General features: G+C 50.6%; 1 protein-coding gene across 4 annotated transcripts in view; it reads left to right on the top strand.

Moving 5' to 3' along the window:
* DOCK1 (dedicator of cytokinesis 1) overlaps nt 1-20,321 on the top strand; it is a 288,043-nt gene that overhangs the window by 23,601 nt on the left and 244,121 nt on the right. For all 4 annotated transcript variants that reach the window (XM_081157827.1, XM_081157826.1, XM_081157829.1 and 1 more), the window contains exons 2-5: nt 8,234-8,317; nt 13,642-13,682; nt 15,749-15,804; nt 18,030-18,126. In XM_081157827.1, coding sequence (XP_081013953.1) covers nt 8,234-8,317; nt 13,642-13,682; nt 15,749-15,804; nt 18,030-18,126 — 278 coding nt within the window. The remainder of the gene's footprint in view (nt 1-8,233; nt 8,318-13,641; nt 13,683-15,748; nt 15,805-18,029; nt 18,127-20,321) is intronic.

Raw genomic sequence — 20,321 nt, 5'->3', positions numbered from 1 at the left:
GAGCTTCCACCTACCTCTGGGAGTGGGAATGACAGGGGAAGTTTCCCTGCAGGTGGTGGGCCACCTGGAGAACCAAGCCAGGTGAAGGGGTGCCACCGCTCATGAGAGTGAGTGACTATGGGGGGGGGTGTTGTGGCAAGTGTGGCCCCGGACTCCACAGAACCCATCGCTTGAGACTTCGGGCTGAAGCCCAGTGAGAGTAGTTGGGGAACATGACAAAGCGGCGTTATCATTTAGTATCAAACAAACGGACCTCCGCCCACGTCTTCTCCTTTCTCCTGTGTGCCCCTGTGGGCCTGGCTCGCTCCATTCCCCAGCTCTCAGGCCTGTGCTCACTGTGCCCTTTAGGTGGAACCTGTTTGACCGGTGGGGGGGAAGTGCAAGTCCTGGCCTTGTTTATAGCAGAGAAAGTAAGGCCTGCATCACATCAAACATCCAGCGGGTCCTGGCTGTCCCCGGTCCTCAGCGGGACCAGGCCCGGGGCCTGGAGTCCACCGGGCTCAGGCCCCACCTGGCTGGCTGGCTGGTCTGCAGGTCCCAGCTGCCCGGAGGGGGTGGGGTTTGCAGGCCCTGTCCCCTGGGTCACTGTGAAGGGCCCAAGCCTGGGGGGTGGGGGGTATGGTTCCGGCTATTTCACCATCATATATTTTCCTAAATTACAGTAACCTTTCTGCCTTGAGAAGGATGATTAAAGAGATTAAACCTTTCCCCCTATCTCATCTGTACACCTCTTTGCTGCCGAACAAAATTAAATGCAAAAAGAGATAATTTTCAGGTCAGCTAAGTCTTATCTTATTTGAGGGTGGATTTGCAAAGACCTTCAGTAATGAGGTCGATGGCTTTCCATCTCAGCATCGACTCTGACGGACAAAAGTGTTGAAACGCAGAGTCTTGTTTTTCCTTTCATGGAAAAAAATAAAAATAAAGCCAACATTCACCCACAGCCCAGCCTGTTTCCTAAGGAACCTGCATGTTTTGGGCACTGTGACCTCTTGGACCAGATAGAAATAAGATCCTTGCTGGCTGGTTGTGAATAAGGCATAGGGTGGTAATTTATTCTGAAGAAAGGTATTAAAATATCTTTGAATTGTGTCTATCGCTTCAATTAGAATTTGAGAAGAGGCTCTTTTACATATTTCTTTTCACACGCTTATCTTCACCACCCCTCCCCTACCTGTTCCCATCCAAAAGGCAAAAAGAAATGTTGAATAACAGAGGATGGTGGTTACTTATCTTACTGTGCCCTCCCCTCTATTTAGATGAGTTCCGTGATTCTAATATCCAAATATTGCATGAAGTCCTGCCTCAGGGGATTTATGGGCAGAGAAACAATCTCTCTATTCCTAAGAAAGATAGGAACCCAACAGGAGTAACTTGGTGAATTTGAAAGCGGTACCCTTTTTAGAAATGTGGATATGCGCACACGCACTCTCACGAGGCACCAGAAGTGTTTTTCGACCTTGAGCCCGTGACCTCTGGTTTCCCCTTGGTTCTTCTGGGTTGAACCCACCGGGCGTGTGTTTGTGGACCATTGAGTGTCTCACAGCTCCCGGTGAAGGAGATGCGAAATCCGTAAGGAACTTTCCTCACCTACTTTACCAGCCTTTCCTTTAATTCATTGCATCTTTTTTATTATTACGGTAAAGCAGACTTAATGTAAATTGACCATTTTAACCATTATTTGGTGTTCAGTTCAGTGCCATTAAGCACAGTCACGCCGTGGCAGCCATTAGCAAGGCAAGGCACTTCTGCATCTTCCCCAACTGAAACGCTCCACCCATGAAACATTAACTCGCCCTCGCCCTCCACCTTTGTCTCTGAGTGTGGCTATTCTAGTGCCTCGTATTTGTGGAATTATACACTATCTGGCCTTTTGCGCCTGGCCTATTTCATTGAGCGTAATGTCTTCATAGGCCAGACTTCCTCTCTGAGGCTGAATAGCTTTCATTGTATGCACAGACCATATTTTGCTTATACATTTGTGTCCGTGATGGACACTTGGGTGGCTTCCACCGTTCAGCTACTGTGCACGATACGGCTTGAACACAGTTGTACAAATATCTGTTCAGATCCCTGCTTTCAGTTCTTTCTGCTGCGTACCCAGAGAGGACGGCTATAATGTGATTTTTCCTGCACTGTACTTCCCGGCTGTGAAGGGTTGCTCCTCAGACCAGGCCGTGGGCTGACTTCACTCCCTGGGGCAGCACTGTGCTCAGCTCATCTTTCTAACCCCAGCCCCAGCTCACTGCTAGACCAGAGCAGGAGCCCGACAGAGTCTCGGGAACTACTGAGGGTGTTATCGGCATGGACCAGATAAACGTGTAGGGTTTATGGGACTCGAGAACAGACGGACAGCCCTTTAGGACGAAGCCCTGCAGGGGCACAGACAGGGCCTTGCCTGGTCTCCTGGGGAGGGGGCCTGTGTCTTCCCCAGCCCCGGGAAGATGTACGCTGGGGAGCATTGTCTGCCGCGTGAAGGCAAGGCAGAGGGGATGAGATCAGAAACAGAGCAATTCATTTTCACAAATTGACTTTTTAAAGAATTAATTAACTTTTAAATCGCTACTTGAAATCCTGTGGTCATGTGTTAAGAGGACAGGGTGTGGGATGGAGGAGGTGAGCTGGGCAGACTTCCAGGAGTCACGGTGGTGGGGCTCATGCCTCGGGTGCTTTGGGGAGGCTTAGGACCTGAGTGCTGATGGCAGATTAGCTCATTACATGGAAGAGACCAAACCAGAGTCAGGAGAGCTAATACCGTGTCTCTTTCCTCTTGATCAAATAAATCTTGGTCTCCCAGATCTTTCTGTAAAGGGCAAGATCATTTCGAAGAGAAACAAGTGATACAGCTTTTTCTTTCACTCTGTGGCCAACCTCACACAAAGGAATATTTTGTGATCTGGTTAAATTCAGTGAATTTTGGTTGAGTGCCTGCAAGGTATGGTGTTAGCTCCTGTGGAAAATCCAATGATTAATAAATGTTTGCTCCCCACAAGGGGTTTGGTCTAGAGGGACAGAGATAAGCAACTCCAAGGCTGTGGGATGTGACAGAGCCTATAGGAAAGGGCTGCGGCCAGCAGTTAATTCAGGTATGCGTGCACCTGTTTTCGGTCAAGGGCGAAAGTCAGAATTCAGTAAGGATCTGCAGAAGGATGTGAAATTAGAGGCTGGCTTTGCACACAACAGGGGTCTTCAGAGGTGCAGGAGGAGGGGCCTTCCCAGGGGGTGGAAGTGGCTAATGGCAGGGCCCGGGGCTGGGGGGAGGTGGAGTGGGGAGAGAGACGAGATTGGGTCGAAGTCAGATCTCACCGGAGGACTTTGAATGTTGTGCCGGATAATTTAGCGGCTATTCAGAAAGCCGGGGGAAATGGTGCAGCGTTTTAGGCTAAGAGTTTAAAAAGATAACTCCGGTGATGGAGAGAAAAGAGCTTTTATACAGTTAATATAAGTTTAGCTGGGAGACCAGCCAAAATAGCCTTTCGTCTCTGGGAGAGATGACGAAGACTGGAGCCTGGCAGGGTGGGGTGGTGGAGACAGTCTGGAGGAAGCACCTGGGTCCCAGGGCTGCTGAATTCACTGTGACACCCCGAGCAAGTCCCACCTGCTCTCTGTGGGACTCTGTTAAATGGCTGGGTGGCTTGTAGCGTTTGTTTTTCCCCCCCTAATGTCAGAGTAGTCAAGTAGGTTTATTGTTTTTCCCTTAAAAGGGATTACGTTTCCTCCAATTCTTTTTCTGCACCAATCAGGATGATTCTGTGATATTTGTAGCCTTTGACTCGGATAATCGATTGGTTTAACATGGGAAACCCAACCTTGCGTTTGCGGAGTGACCCCAAGGCGAGTTCTGTGTGAGGAACGAGAAGTCCCTTAGCCCCGCGCTGTGGACAGGGGTGGGCTGTAGGGGTGCATGGACCCGATTGCCTGCCGGGGAACCCCAAGCTGAGCGGGTGCCTGCTCCGTGGCCTTGCGTAGTGAATACATAGACCCCAGAGCGCCCCTTTTACACCCTCTGTCACACCTCCCTGTGTTTCCTAGTGCTGCTGTAACCCCACCCCACAGCTTCAGGGGCTTCACACAACACAACCTTACACACTTACCGTTCTGGTGCTGGAGGCCAGAAGCCCTGGATTTGGTGCAGGCCGAGCCAGTTCACTTCTGGAGTCTCGGGGGGAGAGCCCATTGGCCTTGTCTTTCCCAGCCTGTGGAGGTGCCCACATCCCTTGGCTTGTGGCCCCTCTTGCTCCCTTCGACTGCAGCTCCCCTCATCACATCTCCTCTCCGACCCGGCCCTCCCGTCTCCCCCTTATGTAGACCCTTGAGATTACACTGGGCCCAGGTGGGTGATCCAGGATGAGCATCCCGTCTCAAGACCCTTAACCTAGTCACACCTGCCATGTAAGGTGCCATCCTTACAGCGTCTGGGGTTTCGGACGTGGATGGCTTTGGGGACCACTGTTCTATCTACCACACTTCCCTCTTCCCTCCCACTCCCTTGTCCAATAATCTTAAAAAGTTGAGTCTTTTGTTTTGACTTTAATATAGGACTATTTAGAAAGCGAATCTAAGAAGAACAGAACGTGGGGGGCTGGGCAGCCAGGGTTGTGGTCCGAGGATCACGCTCTGTCGTTTGGGGTCACGTGCATAAACCCCCGGAGGCCCATCATCCGTAAAATCAGAGGTCCTAAGGCTCACCGCATAGTTAAATCTGTATACATGTATGGGATTTTCTCAACTGCTTTCACCTGCCTACTTCAGAAATGCGGGACAGGTGCATCAGGGTTTCTGCACGTGTTCCTCACAGGTCCACGCGGGCCTGGGCGCATTTATGGTGGACGCGTTCATTTTATTTAATTTTTATTCTTTCTGACATGTTTATTTTTTCCATGTCTGTAACAGAATTGGCACGCTGGCAGAGATGCTGTTAAGGGCGGTGATAAATGCATTTATGGCTCCTCTAGGCCTGGGAGTATGGTTTTGCTGAGCTGGAAAAGGCCAGCATATGCTCTGAGCCTCCTGTACCTAATGCAGTTGTTTCTCGTTAAAGATTCACCATAAAATGCTAAATAAACCTAAGTAACTACTAATAACCATTTATGTCAGTCGAGGCCATTAGTTTTTATGAATTTTGGTGAAAATACAGGAAAATACCTGTGAAAACGGAGTTTTCTACATATACGTGGCTTTTGATGTATTAGGGTTCCTGCTAACATGTGACAGGGTGCTGGCTCCGGCTTTTAAAAAAGGATTCTGGTAGCAATAGAAGCTTTTACTGCAGTAAAAACAAACACTCCCGACCACAGTGAGAGCCTTGACCATGTACTGTGTGTGGTTCACTGCAGGACCCCCATTTCGCCAAGTCACCAGATCCGTCAGTGGCGCGATTTTAAGACACAGCATGCACACAATCCCGTGAGGTGTAGGAATTGATATCCTTGTTTTGCAGACAGGGGAGCTGATGACCGAGAGGGTGGGTCATTGGCTGGAGGTCATGAGTTCTTCAGGGGTAGAGGCGTCTCCCTGCATGTTGTCTGGCTCCAGAGTCCATGGGCATGAAAACCAGGGAGGCCGCATGCGCCTGAGAGACGGGACTGCTGGCACGTCGGGGGCTCAGTGATGGAGCTGAGGACAGGGGTCATGTGTGCTGTGGTGCTGGGGATGTTTGGAAAAGGGGGTTGAAAGAGCAAACATACTTGGACCTGGTTTCCTGGAAGAGGTTGCACCTGGGGGAAGACCCAGCTGGCGAGGGAAGGCTACCCTGGTGCGCCCAGGTGCGGGATGGGTTGGCGTCTTCCTCTCAGGGTGGGCAGTGAGGTGAGGTGGCCAGGTGCTGGAGGGCCCACCACACCACTGAGGGAGTTTGCACATGACATGAACAGGGAGAATTTTAGAGATGGACACAGGAAAGGTGCCACGTAGGGTCAGCCTAGTCTGGCAGGGTGTTCAGGATGGATGGACGAGAAATTGATCAGGCTCTTGGAGATGAGTTTTACGTGGAGGATGACATTTTAGGTGGAACCCATTGGGAAGGAGGGACATTCCTGTACCTCTGTATATATATATATTTTTTAAATTGAGACTGGGCTAATTGAATAATTTTTGGCTCTCTGACACTTTCTAACGTCTTTTTCTCACGGTGACAGTTCTTTTATCCCATAATATGTGAGCACAAATGTGGTCTGAATTTAATGGAGTCACATTTTTAGGCGCTCATCTCGGAGGAGTAGGGGCGGATTTGTGCCAGGATAAGGATTTTGATTTTAGAGATGTGTCGCGCATTGCTGGTTTTAAGGATCTCTCCTCAATGCTGGGCATATTTTTGCCTGTTTGATTGTAACATAGCTCCCTGGCTTCATATCAACATTGGTTATATGATTTTTTGAAAACCAACTTGGTTTCCCAGCAAGAGGAAGACAATCCAATTAAAAAATGGGCAAAGGACCTGAATAGACGCTTCTCCAAAGAGGACATACAGATGGCCAAGAGACACGTGAGAAAGTGCTCAACATTGCTAATGATCAGAGATACAGATTAAAACCACAATGAGGTATCACTTCACACCTGTCAGAATGGCTCCATCAACAAATCAAACGACACGTGCTGGTGAGGGTGTGGAGAAAGGGGAACCTGGTGCACTGCTGGTGGGAATGCAGACGGGTGCAGCCACTGTGGAAAACAGTGTGGAGGTGCCTCAAAAAATTAAAAATGGAGCTGCCATTTGACGCAGTGATTCCACTTCTAGGAATGTACCCTAAGAATCCTGAAACACTAATCAGAAAGAACATGTGCACCCCTATGTTCATAGCAGAGCAGTTTACAACAGCTAAGATCTTGAAACAGCCCAAGTGCCCACCAGTAGATGAGTGGATAAAAAGCTGTGGGACATTTACACCATGGAATATTACGCAGCTGTGAAGAAGAATCTTGTACCATTTGGGACAGTATGGATGGACCTGGAGGATATTATGCTAAGTGAAATAAGCCAGGCAGAGAAAGACAAACGTCACATGATCTTGCTTATACGTGGAATCTAAAGAACTTAATAAACTGATGAATAGAAATGATTCAATGACATGGGGCATGGATCAGACAGGAATCTCAGAGGGATGGATGGGGGCGGGTGGGTGGAGGGGGAAAGAGTAACCAAAGAACTTATATGCATATGGGCACAACCCAAGGACAGGAACAGTGGTGTGGAGAGGGACTGGGGAGGGGGGTGGGGCGGGGTGGAATGGGTCAGTGGGGAGAAAAAGGGACACCTGTAATATTTTGAACAACAACAACAACAAATTAAAAAACCAAAAAAACAAAACCAACTTGGTTTCCTAAGTGTTTTCAGTCCGGGTGTAATTGATTCATAGTTTAGGAAGAAGTCATCTAATGAAAAATTCTATTAATGGAAATATAAGATAGTATATCAAGTGATAATGAAAATAGTATCCTCAGTTTTCTTCCTGTTATAAATATTATTCAGCCATAAAAAGAATGAAGCCTTGATACAAGGTACAACATGTAGGAACCCTGAAAACATCTAAATAAAAGAAGCAAGACACCCAAGGACAGTATTGTATGATTCCATTTATGTGAGGTGGCTGGTTATCAGGTTATCAGGTTCTGGGTTATCGGGGGCTCGGGGGAGGGCTGAGTGGGGAGCGATTGCTTAATGGGTATGGGGTTTCTGTTTGGAGTGATGAAAGGTTTTGGAAACTAATAGTGGTGATGGTAGCACAGCATTTGAATATAGCGAATGTCACTAAATTATATACTTAAAAATGGTTAAAAAGGCAAATTTTACATCATATATATTTTACCACAATAAAAAAAATCACTTAATGGTTGTCTGGTATCATGAGTAGTTACGGATTTCTTCTCCTTAAATGATGACCCTTTATATTTGCCTCTTGAAAGCAAAGGCTGCTTTTGTGGGTGTCAGAGAGAATGATTCAGGCAAAGATGGAATGTATTTTAATATTAAAAACAAGCAGAAACTTGGGGTTTGAGGGGGTGGAGGGACTGGGTGAAAAAGAGTGAACCTGTGGGCGTCTGCAGCAGTGTGGTGGTTGCCGGGGCAGGGGGTGGGTGCAGGCGGAAGAGAGCACAGGGGATAAAAGCTGGTGGAAAAAATAAAATTTATGAAAGAATAAATAAATAAAATACTCCCCCCCAATAAAACACAAGCAGAAACAGGCAGCATCGGTCTTCCTACCCCGACTGACACCTTCCCCTCTTGTCTTCACAGCATTTTATAACTATGACGCCAGGGGAGCGGACGAACTTTCTTTACAGATAGGAGACACCGTTCACATCTTGGAAACGTATGAAGGTGCGTATGCAGTTTGGTCTTTTTTCCTGTTGTTTTGGGCAGTTGGCACGCTTTCCCGGTGCCCGGCGGGCACAGCGTTCCCTGGCTCGGGCAGCGTGTGTGCTCACGGGCCTTTTCACGGGGTGGACGGTGTTGCATGGCGGGTGCCCTTTCAGGGGACAGTGCTGAGGCTGTCCATTATTTAATGAAGGCTTTATTAAGATGAAATTAAAAGTAAAAACTCCTCTTTTTATTTGTTTTTTTTTTTTGAGAGAGAGAGGAAGGGGGAGAGAGAGAGAGAAACATTGATTTGTTGCTCCACTGATCGCTGCATCATTGGTTGCTGCTTGTATGCGCCCTGACCGGGATCGAACCTGCAACCTTGGCATATCGGGACAACGCTCTAACCAACAGAGCTATCTGGCCAGAGCAAAAAATTCCTTTTTTAACCTCTAAAAATTTTCTGTTGAAAAAGCTGTTTTCATTAAAAAAAACAAAACAGAACATAAAACACCTCCTTGGCTCCATTTTTGCAAATGCATGTGAATCCTCACTGCAAATAACCCAGCACTTGGAAAAAACAACTTTAAAAAATGCATTTAGGATACTTTAGGATTTAAGTCGCTGTTTTGAGGTGAGTGATGGGAATGGGGAGACTCTCTGTGCTCTCGCCCAGATCTGTTGATAACATCCTCAGGGGAGCCAGGCTTGTCATTTCTTTTAAGCCCGCGACCCCGGTTTCCTAGGAGTGAGCAGGGATGGTCACGGCTGTGCGGGGCGTGGTCCGGGGAAGCAGTTGTTAGAATTATCCAGTAAATACACGGTTGCAGGCTGTGGTTTTCCCGTGCCCTTGGTTTTCCAGACTCCATTTTTCATATTGAGCGTTTTACAGATTATTTTGTTTTGCACTGTGGTTATGGCTGCGCACAAGAGAAGCAACGACGGGCCTGGTTTTTGTTTTCCTCAGATCGGCAGGCTTCCTAAGATTGAGTTGCAGTGTTGGTGGCTCTATTTCCTGCTGGAAGGGGCGACTCCCGTAGAGCGTCGATTAAAACCAATAACCCCAACAGCAGAATTGCTTTCGGGTGGGGTTTCGCCAGGCCCTTCCAGCGGGAGGAGTGGCGGGCACCCCGTCGTAAGCACCCAGCTGGACTTCAGTCGCAGCCCCTGAAACCCACTTTGCAGGCTGGGGAAGCGGCGCGAGGCTTTCCTGCGCCGGGCAGGCTCCGGCTCGCCCCGTGTCCTGGGAGGCTCGTGCGGCGGGCCCAGACCTGGTCCCACACCCGCGTTCCTGTCCTGTATTTCCCAGGCGGCACACGCCGGCTTAGAGCCCCATTCCATTTGCACCCTTCACACCTCGCAAAGGAAAGGGCCATAGCAGTGGGCACCCCGCGCACACCTTCAGTGTTGGCAGCTGCCAGTCCGAGTGCCTGCCGCCGGCACCATCTCAGTGGCTGGGAGGGAGTGGGTAGGGAGCAAGCCTCTCGTCTCAGACACTTTCCCGACCCGAAGGGAACAGGCTCTTTCTTTTTATTTCTGCCCCCGGGTCAGTGGAAGCTGGAATGGGGGTTAATAAACGCTGGGCAGTGACGTCATTCCTGAATAGCCATCTCCTGTGCTGCCCGGGTGTGTGGGGACTGTGACGTCTGGTCCTTCGCTTCATACCAAGAACGTCCCTAAAGCAGCGGGGTCCCTTAGGCGAGTCGGGGATCCCCGTTACACATTTAACTTAGAAAAGCTGGGGGGCAGGCATCGGACTGCTTGGCCGGCATCCTGAGAAAGGACCCTTCAGGGAGCCTGTGTTTGGTGGGCCGGTCTGCCAAATTTTGTTTAAAAAACTCCACCCTTTGTAAAGACTCGTTCATGGAAAATGAATTCCCCACCTTTGGAAACTGCCTTTTGGTTGGAATCAGAACCCGGTCCGAGGAACGCATCCGGGGAACGAGCTGGGACTTCGGGAGGCTCGGTGATTTTATTACCATCCAATAGAAGTGGGATAATTGTTTTTCTGCTCTTTCCTCTTGTTCTGTTTAAGTTTCACGGATTGCGTTAGAGTTTGGGCTTTTCTCCTGCTTGCCCCCCCCCCCCCTTCCTCTATGAAAATTTATTTCTGTTTGTCAAATTGGATTTTCTTTTTCTGTGTGATCCTTCTCAGGATATTACTGAGATTGCTCCTGAGAATATAAAATTTCTCGCGGATCACTCTTTATATTAAGTTTCACAAAACAAATTTGCCCTCAAGCGATGGTTAATTTCGCCGTCTCCGGCTCCTGAAGGCGGGGGACACAGAACAGGAAAAGGAAGCTTACGGGTCTCGGCGGAAGGAGCTGCGAGGGCATCGAGGGCACACCCCTGCCTTTACCCAGCGTCCAGGGTCACGCGCACCCAGGATCACTGATGTTATTACGTGGCTCTTGGTGGCCACGGATGTGCCCGACCTGCGGCCCTCTCATCTCCGTAAGGATCTCCGGGGCCTGGATGCTGAACCTCAGGGAGCGCCAGGCATTGCACAGAGATTAGGAAATTGTCCTTTGATTAAACCACAGCCACTGTGTTACGACAAGGCTGTGGTTTGCCCCCTGCCTGTCTGGGGGCGTCCTCTCCTCTGTGAGCCCTCGGAGGGCGGACACCAGCCCGATCTGCTTGAAGGCTGGCTCTGTCTGGGGCCGTGTCTGGCGCGCAGCCTGTGAGCTCAGGTGGTCGGAGGATTAAAGCAGAAAGTCTTGGGGAGGAAACTCGTGGGGTTTCCTTTTGCTTAGCAAGGCCATTAAAAGATTAACCGCCTTCTGCTGGTGTAAGGAAAAGAAAAGACACCCCCAGAGCTCACTGCTCTCTCCTCCCCCTCGTGTAGAAGGCCCGGCGCTGCGTTTGAGGTGGGTTTTGTTTGCTCGTGTTCTTTGACTGGTTGCCATCCCTCTATTTTTCATGTATTTAAACGCGCTCGTAGCTCTCGCTCTGTTTCTGACTTGTCCCTCGGTGCTCTACTGAAAGGTGCACTCCTGCTGTCTCTGGATATCTAGCCCGTGGTTCTCACTGCTTGGTGGGCACTCCCCATGTTTTACTAACTGCCCTCCAGCGACGGGAGCTTCCCGGCCTCCACTTCCCCCCGCCCCGGATCACCCAGCCTTGAGCATCCTGTGTCCCTCCCACTGGGCATGGATGGTGGTGTGGATGTCTTTGGGATGCGTTCCCGGTGGGGGGCTTGCTGGTCCCAGGGTGTAGGGATATAAACTTTGGAGAAGTAGGGACGGCTGCTCCCACACTAATTGCCACAGTGTACATTCCCACCCACGGTGCCCAGGGGCGACCCATATCCCACAGTGTCCCCCTCTCTACCACTCTGATAACTGTGCAGCAATATTGTGTTTTAAATGTTCGTGTCTCTGGTCGTTATTAAGGTTGAGCGTCTCTTCATGCATGTGCAAGTCTTTCAGGGTTCTATGCACTGTTTATAAACTTCGCTCACATTTTACTTGGTGTCTGTCTTTTTCTTTGCAGTTTTTCCTTCTATATCCTAGGACATGAATCCCTTCTCAGGCTCAGAATAGAAGGGTATATCAATACTGAAAATGCAGAAAAGCCCTGGCCGGTGTGGCTCAGTTGGTTGGGGTCATCCGTGCCCTGAAATGTTTGATTCCAGGGCAGGGCACATGCCCAGGTTGCTGGCTCCATCCCCAGTAGGGGGCGTGCAGGAGGCAGCCAATCGATGTTTCGCTCTCACATCTATTCTTCTCTCTCTCCCCCTCTCCCTTCCTCTCTCTAAAATATCAATAAAAAATCCTAAAAAAAACCACCACACGGAAATGCAGAAAAGACACAGTAACGGAAGAGTGGACAGCTCTTTCGGTTGAATAAATGTAGCTTTGAATCACCGACTTCATTGACCTCTCATTTCTTCTCTGTCACTGTCCGTGAACACCGTCCTAGAAGGCACCGACACTGGCCTGGCACGTAGAAACCCCTGACATGGACACGTGGCTCTGGGGAGACCACCCCCCACTGCGCAGCTGCTATCTGGACATTGTGTGTCTGCGGGGCCTCCATTGCTCTGTTTAGTCCCCTTGTCAAGACAGTGCAGTGGGTTCAGTCAGTCACCTGAGGTCTCAGCAAGTCCTTTGCAAGGCGCCCGGGAGTCTGCCCTCCTGTTCTGAACACTTAGAAAGCAGCTGCTAAATCATCCCTGAGGACCTGGCTCATTTGGGCCCCATCGCTTTCTGGTTTCCCGCCTCTGGTTGTGAAAATGATCATTTCCTAAGAGGGGCCCTGCCCGGGCATTTACCTGTGCTCCTTTTCGGAGCTGATTCATACACCCTGATTTCTAAGGGTTGCCTTTTCCATGCTGAATGAAAACCCACTATTTTGTTACTCAGCGGGTTTACCCAACACGCACTTACCATGTGCTTGTGGAGATTCTCTGCTTGGTCTTTTTGCTGTTGTGGGCAGACGTGGAATTGTCTGAGCTTGTGGTGCACTTCCTCCGAGCCAGGTGCCCTGACGTGACGTCCCTGTGCTCGTGATAAGGAACCAGTCACTGATGTTGTGCTGTGGCGGACTTGTTGGGAGGCTGGTGACTGGCGTGGACCCACAGGTGTTTGTTCGGACAGTTTCTGCCCCCAGCCTGAGGGTCAGTGCCAAGGGTGTGGTCAGGTCTGGTCCATCTTTGAAGGGACTCTTCCATTTAGCATGAATTCCTGCCAACAACTGCCGTGTGTCCGTCTCCTGCCCTCACTCCTGTCTTCTCCTCACATTCAGGGAATGGGGACTTGAGCCTTGGCCAGACCCCGAGGGGTAGGTGGGCCCGGTCCCTGGCTTCTGCTTCCTGTCCGGGGCATTTGCCACAGAAATGCTTTGTGAGGTCGTGGCTGCCCCAGGGCAGATCCTCTGACTGAAGGGGCAGGAACTGGGCTCTCAATAGCATTTCTGTTACGGGGCAGCCCCTGATGATCTGAGGATGCTGGTGTTTGCACTTGGCAGCGACCCCAACCCAGGTCAGACAGGGAGAGACAGGACCATGCACTCTCAAGGAGCCCGCTCGAGGGGGCAAAAGGACACCCTCATCTCGGAATTGTGCTTCTTAACTTCAGAGTGACCCCTCAAGGCCGTGGGTGGCCGGTGGAGGTGAGGAGCTGGTGTCTGTCTGTCCAGGCCACTGCCCAGGCCTCAAGTACAGTCTCGAGCCGATCTTTCCAAAACCCCATAGTGTATTTCCAAAGCGTTAGGGTTGTTGAGCTCCGGTGGCGAGCTGACCCCAGGGTCTGCGGAACATTTTCTACTCCACACGAAGGTGTCGTTAGGGCCCTGGGGTCTCGCCTTGTACTAACCGTCTCCACTTTGCGTTTGTTTAGGGTGGTACAGAGGTTACACCTTAAGAAAGAAGTCTAAGAAGGTAAGTCGTTTTTATTAAACCCCGTGCATGTCCCTTCCTAAATCACCCCGTGAGAGGAAATCAGTTCTCTCTCATTCTTGTCTACGCGATTTCCTTTGCGTCTCTTTCTCTGAATCTAAACTCTCCGTGGGCCGAAAGGCCGACTGCCCTGAGCCGTTTCCTCCTGAACAGTGTGGACGTAGGAACGCCAGCTGCGTCCCGCGAGTGGGTTGCGGGGCTGCGATAGGCTGTTGGCCTGTTGTCGCGGGAGGCGGGGCCCTCCCTGGTGGAGCTTCGCACCCTTGTTAAGCGCAGGGTGTGCAAAAGAATGACGTGGGTGCGATGGCTTCAGAAAACAACCGCAACAAAAACCCCCCAGAAACCCGGTCGCGGTTTTCAGTCCTACATTTTCCTTGATGATAAATGAACAGGTTTGCGAAGCTCGCACCCGCTCCCCTCTCTCGTGTAGCTCTTTTTATACGGCTGTGCCCGCTGCAGAAGGAGCTCCTGCTCCCCGGGGCGGTCGGCACGCATGGTGTTTGAGTTTCCGAGGCCGAGACGGACAGTTACCCTCGGTCCCTGTGCCCGACACTCCCCGGCACAGTCCTGCTGCGGCTTCTCCGTTCTTAGCCTCACAAACCCAACGATGGCTCTTCTGTTTCATTCTGTGATTTGGAAGCGCTGTCCGCTTGAAGCTGTGGTCAGGCTGTCCACGTTAACTTGTACGTGTTTTAGTATCTAAGTATGCTGGACCAATGCTTCATTTCACTTCTCTTGCCTAACATTGCCTCTCATGATTTCCTGTGGGGCTGGGCTCTTGTGGTCCGGAGCCTGTAACTGAGGCTTCGGAGTCAGTGGCTCCAGCCCGGATTTCCCGCCCCACCTCCCGCCTCAGGCTCCACCCAGCCGACGACCAGAGCCTTGAGGTCTGAACAAGGTTAGATTCAGACCGGCTGGATGGTGGGGTAGGTTTCTTCAGGGGAGGTTGTGGTTTACACTGATCGCCCCTCCGATAACGAAGAGGCCCTCCTGCTGATGCAGCTCCACGTTTGATCTGAGGGCTTTATTAATACAGAGATGAGGCTTTGGACCAGCCCGTCTCTCTGCCCCACTCCTTCCCTCTCTGTGACAGTTCTTTATATGAACTTCGGCCACGTTCCCGGTCGGCAGGAGGATCAGGACTCATGCCCATGCCCTTCCCTAGTGTGACAAGTGCCTGTGGTTCCTGGATGGCCCGTGTCAATCTTTTGGGGCCAGATGCCAGGGCAACCTGGTCAGAAGCTCCTGTTCCCACAGCAGGTGGGTCAGAGCCACCGGCGCTACTGAATGGTTTCTGCCGCATGTCCTGAATCTCATGCGGGAAGCCGTGCCCGGCCTGTGTGGTGCTGCCCGAGGCCCCAGCCCTTGCCTTTCAGGTTGCTCGCCTCCCATCCCTGCTGGAGGGGAGGCCTGCGCTTGCTCAGGAAGCAGGACCGGCTCGCTTGGTAAAGCTCCTGGCACTTCAAGGACTGTGCCTGGCCCCGAGTGTCCTGGAGGAGCTGTCTCCAGGCTCCCGTCAGTTGTGTCCACTGCAAGCTGCCCTGGGGAGCTGAGAGCACTGTAAACCGTGCTCCCCCGGTAGTTCTGCAGATTGGGTGACATTCAACCATTTCTGGAGACTGTCGAGAGAGTCTCTGTGGGTCAGGTGAATTTTGGTGGTCATTTTAGCTCTTTGAGATCAGTAACTGTCAGAGAGCATCACCGAAAAACTTGTGTGGGCATCAGTCGGCTATTGGTCTGCCTGTGTCCAGGTCAACAGTGAAAACCAGCTGCGACCTGTGGGGAAGACACAGGACGTCCTCTGGAATTGCCTCTTTGCAGAGAAATTGCCTGTTTTCCTGAGACATCAGCAGCCTCTTTGAAACACAAGCTGACTGAGTCGCCATCTCTTACAGTTTGTTTTCTTTGCTCTGTTGAATGTGAGACTCAGCGTAAAACTTGCAGAATTAATAGAGAGCCAGCCACCCTCACCTTTCTGGGGACAGGTGTTTGATTGACAATCAGTGTCCACATTGATAATAAAAACTGTCTTTGTTTCCTCCCCATAGGGTATATTTCCTGCTTCATATATTCATCTGAAAGAAGCAATTGTTGAAGGAAAAGGGTGAGTTGCTGTTTCATGAAGAGAGTGATATTCGGCCTCGCTGCCCATCCAGTGCCAGGGCCCTCGGGGGGTTGGATGGTGGACGTGATTGGCCATGGGTGACAGGAGTTTTGGGAGAGGAAGGGGGATTTACGGTTGTGTTAAACGTGGCTTTGAGCCTTTGAGGAGTCTGAAGTCAGCTCCTTACCTGTAGTCATTGTCCTTGATCCTGATGTTGAATTTGGAGGGCCTCCTGGTGCCCTGAGCTTCCTGGGTGGTCTGCCCCCCCCCCGCCCCCGGCAGAGGCTGCACAATCCCCCAGCTTAGAATCCATTCCTGGGAGACTTCTCAGGCTTTGGTGCAAGGGGAGTTTAGGGTGAAGAGCAGCTGTTAAATAGGGACATGTAACATTTACATTTTGTCCAGTTGTGGTGTGTGTTTCTTAGAGGTCATCGCAGTGCTGTACAAGGTCATTACAAGGACGTTTGCAGAGCGGGGAACCCACTAGGCGGGAGTGGCGAACAAATAGCCAGGTGTGGACTGGAGAGAAAGGAGCATGAAAATCTTTTCCTTGTTTGTCGCAGCTCCATCTTCACTCTCAGTCAAATATGTAGGTTATAAAATTACTAATCAGACGATTGCTGCATAATGGCATCTCTCCGGCTGATTACAAAATTGCCTTCCCAAGAGCTGCACTTTCAACGTGTGCAGAGGACCAGCTCGGGTTCTGCGGGGCCCTGACACCTCATTCAGATGAAGGAAATAATTGAGGGGCATGAATGGGATGACCTGGGATGTGGTGTTTTTTATACAATGTTTCATATGCAGAATTTTAAAGGGAAGGTAAAAAACGAAGGTTTTGGGCCTCTCCTCTCACCCATCACTGTCCATGTGTTTTACATCCGTCTCTGTCAGCATCAGTGTAGCAGTCAGATGGCAGATGATTAATTTTTTTAAAAGGCACTTTGACGAATACAAATAAATACATGGAAACAGCCCAGGTGCTGACGGGTGTACTCACCCTGCGAGTGGGGAGGAATCCCCTGGAGGCCGGCGGGATGGCCCTGCGGACCAATGCACCACCCACATTTCGATCAGCATCCCCCCTGGGAAACCGGGACACAGACTCGGCAGGGCTGTTTTAACACTCACGTCTCGTAATGGGCACCGATGATGTCCTGTCAATTCCTAAAGGCCGTCCTGTGGGGGGTGGTCCCGTACGCACCCCTCCCTCAGGCGTCTGATCTCTGCTGCTCCACCCGGAGCCCGTGGCCAGACCTTCCCGTAGGCTTTCTCTTAGGGGCTCCATGGTCTCTTCCTTTGGGAACCCTCCACCATCAGGAAGCCCTTGAAGGCCTGGACCCCAATTGTGGCTCATGTCGGGGTCCTGCCCGTAAGTGTGGACCCTCCAGCGTCAGGGTGCTGCCCTCAGGTCTGGGCCCAGCACAAATCACGATGTGTAGGTGGGACCTGTCAGCGTCCCCGAACACTCCGTGTTCATTGGCGCCCCGGCGTTCAGAACGCTGTTCAGGATCTGGGGCCAGGTGTCTACTTCACAAGCCACAAATCCAGTCTCTTCCTCAGTCCCCGATATTGTGAGTCCTGCGTAGCACATGCCCGACCCAGAACACGTGACCAGAAAACAGTGGTCGATTTGCTAAAAGCCAATGCTCAGCTAGATAACAGGTTAAGGACAAGTCAAGGGTTAACCTGTTGGGGTAGAGAGAAAGAGAAAGGGGGTCGTCAGAGTTTGGGGTCAGGTGGAGGACCTGTGGACACCCGGCGGCAGCACCTTCGCTCAGAGTCCGCCGCGGGTAACTGCTTCGGCGCTGAGTTTCATGCGCGAAGGAAATGCAGAAACCATCCTAACCCAGACCTGCGTTTTGATGCCACACAGGTTGGCTGTCATTCACGGCATGTATAAGATAGACGGGCACATGTATTATGAAGGCACCTTCCACGCCCCAGACCTGGGCGCCCTGAAGACTTTTAGTGGGGTGTTACCCGCCGCCCCGTCTTGGCTGGCATGGGAGGCGGGCGGCGGACCGACACTCTCAGGCTCCGTACAGATGGTACCTGTTGCCCTGAGAGATGTGTGCCTTCCTGGGTGCGGACACCGGCCTGGCTGTGTGTTCTCGCTCCGTTTGCTTATTTAACTCTGTGGCCTAGGTTTGGAATTTATAAGGTGCCAGTTGCAGCGATTAATGAGCCGTGAACTCAGCTGTCCTTCCCTCGTCTCTTCCCAGGCAACATGAGACGGTCATCCCGGGCGACCTCCCGCTCATTCAGGAGGTCACCACGACGCTGCGAGAGTGGTCCACCATCTGGAGGCAGCTCTACGTGGTGAGAGGAAGGGATGCGAATCGAAGCTAAGCAGCTGACGGTGGTCTTTCTGGGCCTTTTCTGTCCCGGTGGATGGGTTTCTTTCCCTGGGAACCTCAAAAGCAGAACCTGGACTGGGTGATAGGAAAGCAACATGGCTCAGAATTCTACTCAGCCTTGGGGGGTCGTGACCCCTTTGACCTGCTCTGTGTTGGGGTGCAGCTGTGCTCAGGGCAGCAGAGTGTCTGTAAGGGACAGGGTCCCGGGTCTCCCCTTCCTTGCGTTGAAAAGTGAACGGGCTGTTTTGCTTTCGAAGACAGGATTAGGCGAGTGGCGTTGACGTGCCCTCAATGTTTATATTTTGTTCTTGGAAACAAAAATCCGCTTTTAAACTGTAATAGGTACGTATGGATGGACTCGGTGGAAGATGGTTACTGTTTGTTTATTTTTTGGCCACTGGCTGCTGTAGGTAATGCCTGTTATCGTTTGAGAAACGACATAGTCTTCTAGATTTGAGCATGTTTGTTAGAGGTGGGGAATGGTTTCCATTCTGGCTTCGTGCGCAGTTGTCTGGTTTTGCTGGCTGTGGGTGAAGTCTTATTAATGCAGGGAGGTGGGGGCTGTGACATCTCCCACTTCCCGCTCCCTCGGGCGTTTCCTTGCACATAAATTCATATTTGCAGAAGATTACCTTTTGTTAGCCGGCGTTTCTCTTGGAGCTGTTGATTTCTTCTCATATGCTAATGCCGTCAGCGCGGAGGCCGGGCTGTGCAGGGAGGCAGTCCCCGCATCGGTTTCTCGGGGACACAGAAAACTTCCTGCAGTCCCACAGCTGCTCTGCGGGCAGGCTTGTTGTTTTTGATTATACAGTGGTTTCCTATAAATGCGCAGTAATAAGCAGTTGCCATAATTGTTCATCAAATGTTCTCCAAAACCTAAAAGTGTAACGTTAGCTATGAATGTTTTGTGTAAATCTCTTGCAATTTCGTAGTCGCTGTTTCACGTTCGACTTTGCAATTTTTAAACAAAAATATGGGAGCAAAACAAACAGGAATTGATGCTGACTAATGTGTCAGTGGACCCGGTTTTAGCCTTCTACCCCTAAAGCAGGCATCCTGATGACCCCTGGGCCTCCTTTTAAAAAATTTATGTTTGTCTGTTATGGACTTACATCGTTGGATTTGTGCAAAGCCAAAGAAAAGTGCTTATACTTTTAAATGTGGTTTTTGTTATTTTTTTCTCTCTCTCTCTACTGTGTTGTTGTAGACGAGCTAGCAAAACATTAAGGATTTTAGATATTAGGTAAGGCTTTAGAAAAATGGGCAAGGAGAATTAGTAAGAGGGAATCAATGTTTCAATAAACCATTAATTTTGACGATTTAATTTCCATTTAACAAATTAAAATTAGGATAATAATATAAAGAAGAGTCGATGGAATGTAAAATAGCCTGTTAGGGTGTTGTTATATGAAGGATGGGGGTGGGGATCGTAGAAATTCCTAGAAGGAAGGTCAAATACTAGAAATAGTGGGGCGACAGGTTCAGATATGTAGAGGAGACGTTATTTTAACAGGTAGCAATGATCACATTTTAATTTTGTATAGGCATCATGTGTGTAGAATTTTACCAACTCCGGCATCGCCTAGATTCCTTTTCACAGAAAGAACCTCTGGGTTGTTTTTCCTTTGGATGGTCCCTGATTTCCTTGGTGAACTGAACCCTTGCAGGTGCAGGACGGGTGCTTTTCTTTGTATCATCCCTTGACATAGGTAGAAAGTGGTAAGAAGTGTGGATCCTGCATCTTATTTGCGTTTTCCTTTTGGCGCGAAGGCAGCCAGAACTTATAGATTTAGATCTGGCTCCTTGCCGAAGCCTCCTCTGTGTGTGTGTGTGTGGCTTGACCCACAGGCTCCAGTGGCCGGTGCTAGGTCCTCTGTAGCCAGGGGACAGCAAGGCCCAGGGGCCGGCATCTCCATGTGCGAAGGGATTCTGAAGACTGGGTAGGCGAGACCTGTAGGCTCAGACTTACTCCGAAGGAGTGTCAGTCGTTGCCCACAGGGGCAGGGGGCTCCAGTGGGCTGGCTCTGGGGCTCTTGGTGCAGACCCTCTCCGGTCGGCCTCTAGTGCATCGTCTGCAGTGCGGATGGGATATCGAGGATCGTGCATTACTTGCTTTTCAACCTTTTAATCTTTTAGTGTCTGACGGGAACCCCATTC

The sequence above is a fragment of the Miniopterus schreibersii genome (genome assembly GCF_964146895.1).
Source record: "Miniopterus schreibersii genome assembly, chromosome: 14".
Classification (NCBI taxonomy): domain Eukaryota; kingdom Metazoa; phylum Chordata; class Mammalia; order Chiroptera; family Miniopteridae; genus Miniopterus; species Miniopterus schreibersii.
This window is presented reverse-complemented; position numbering and strand designations above follow the sequence as displayed.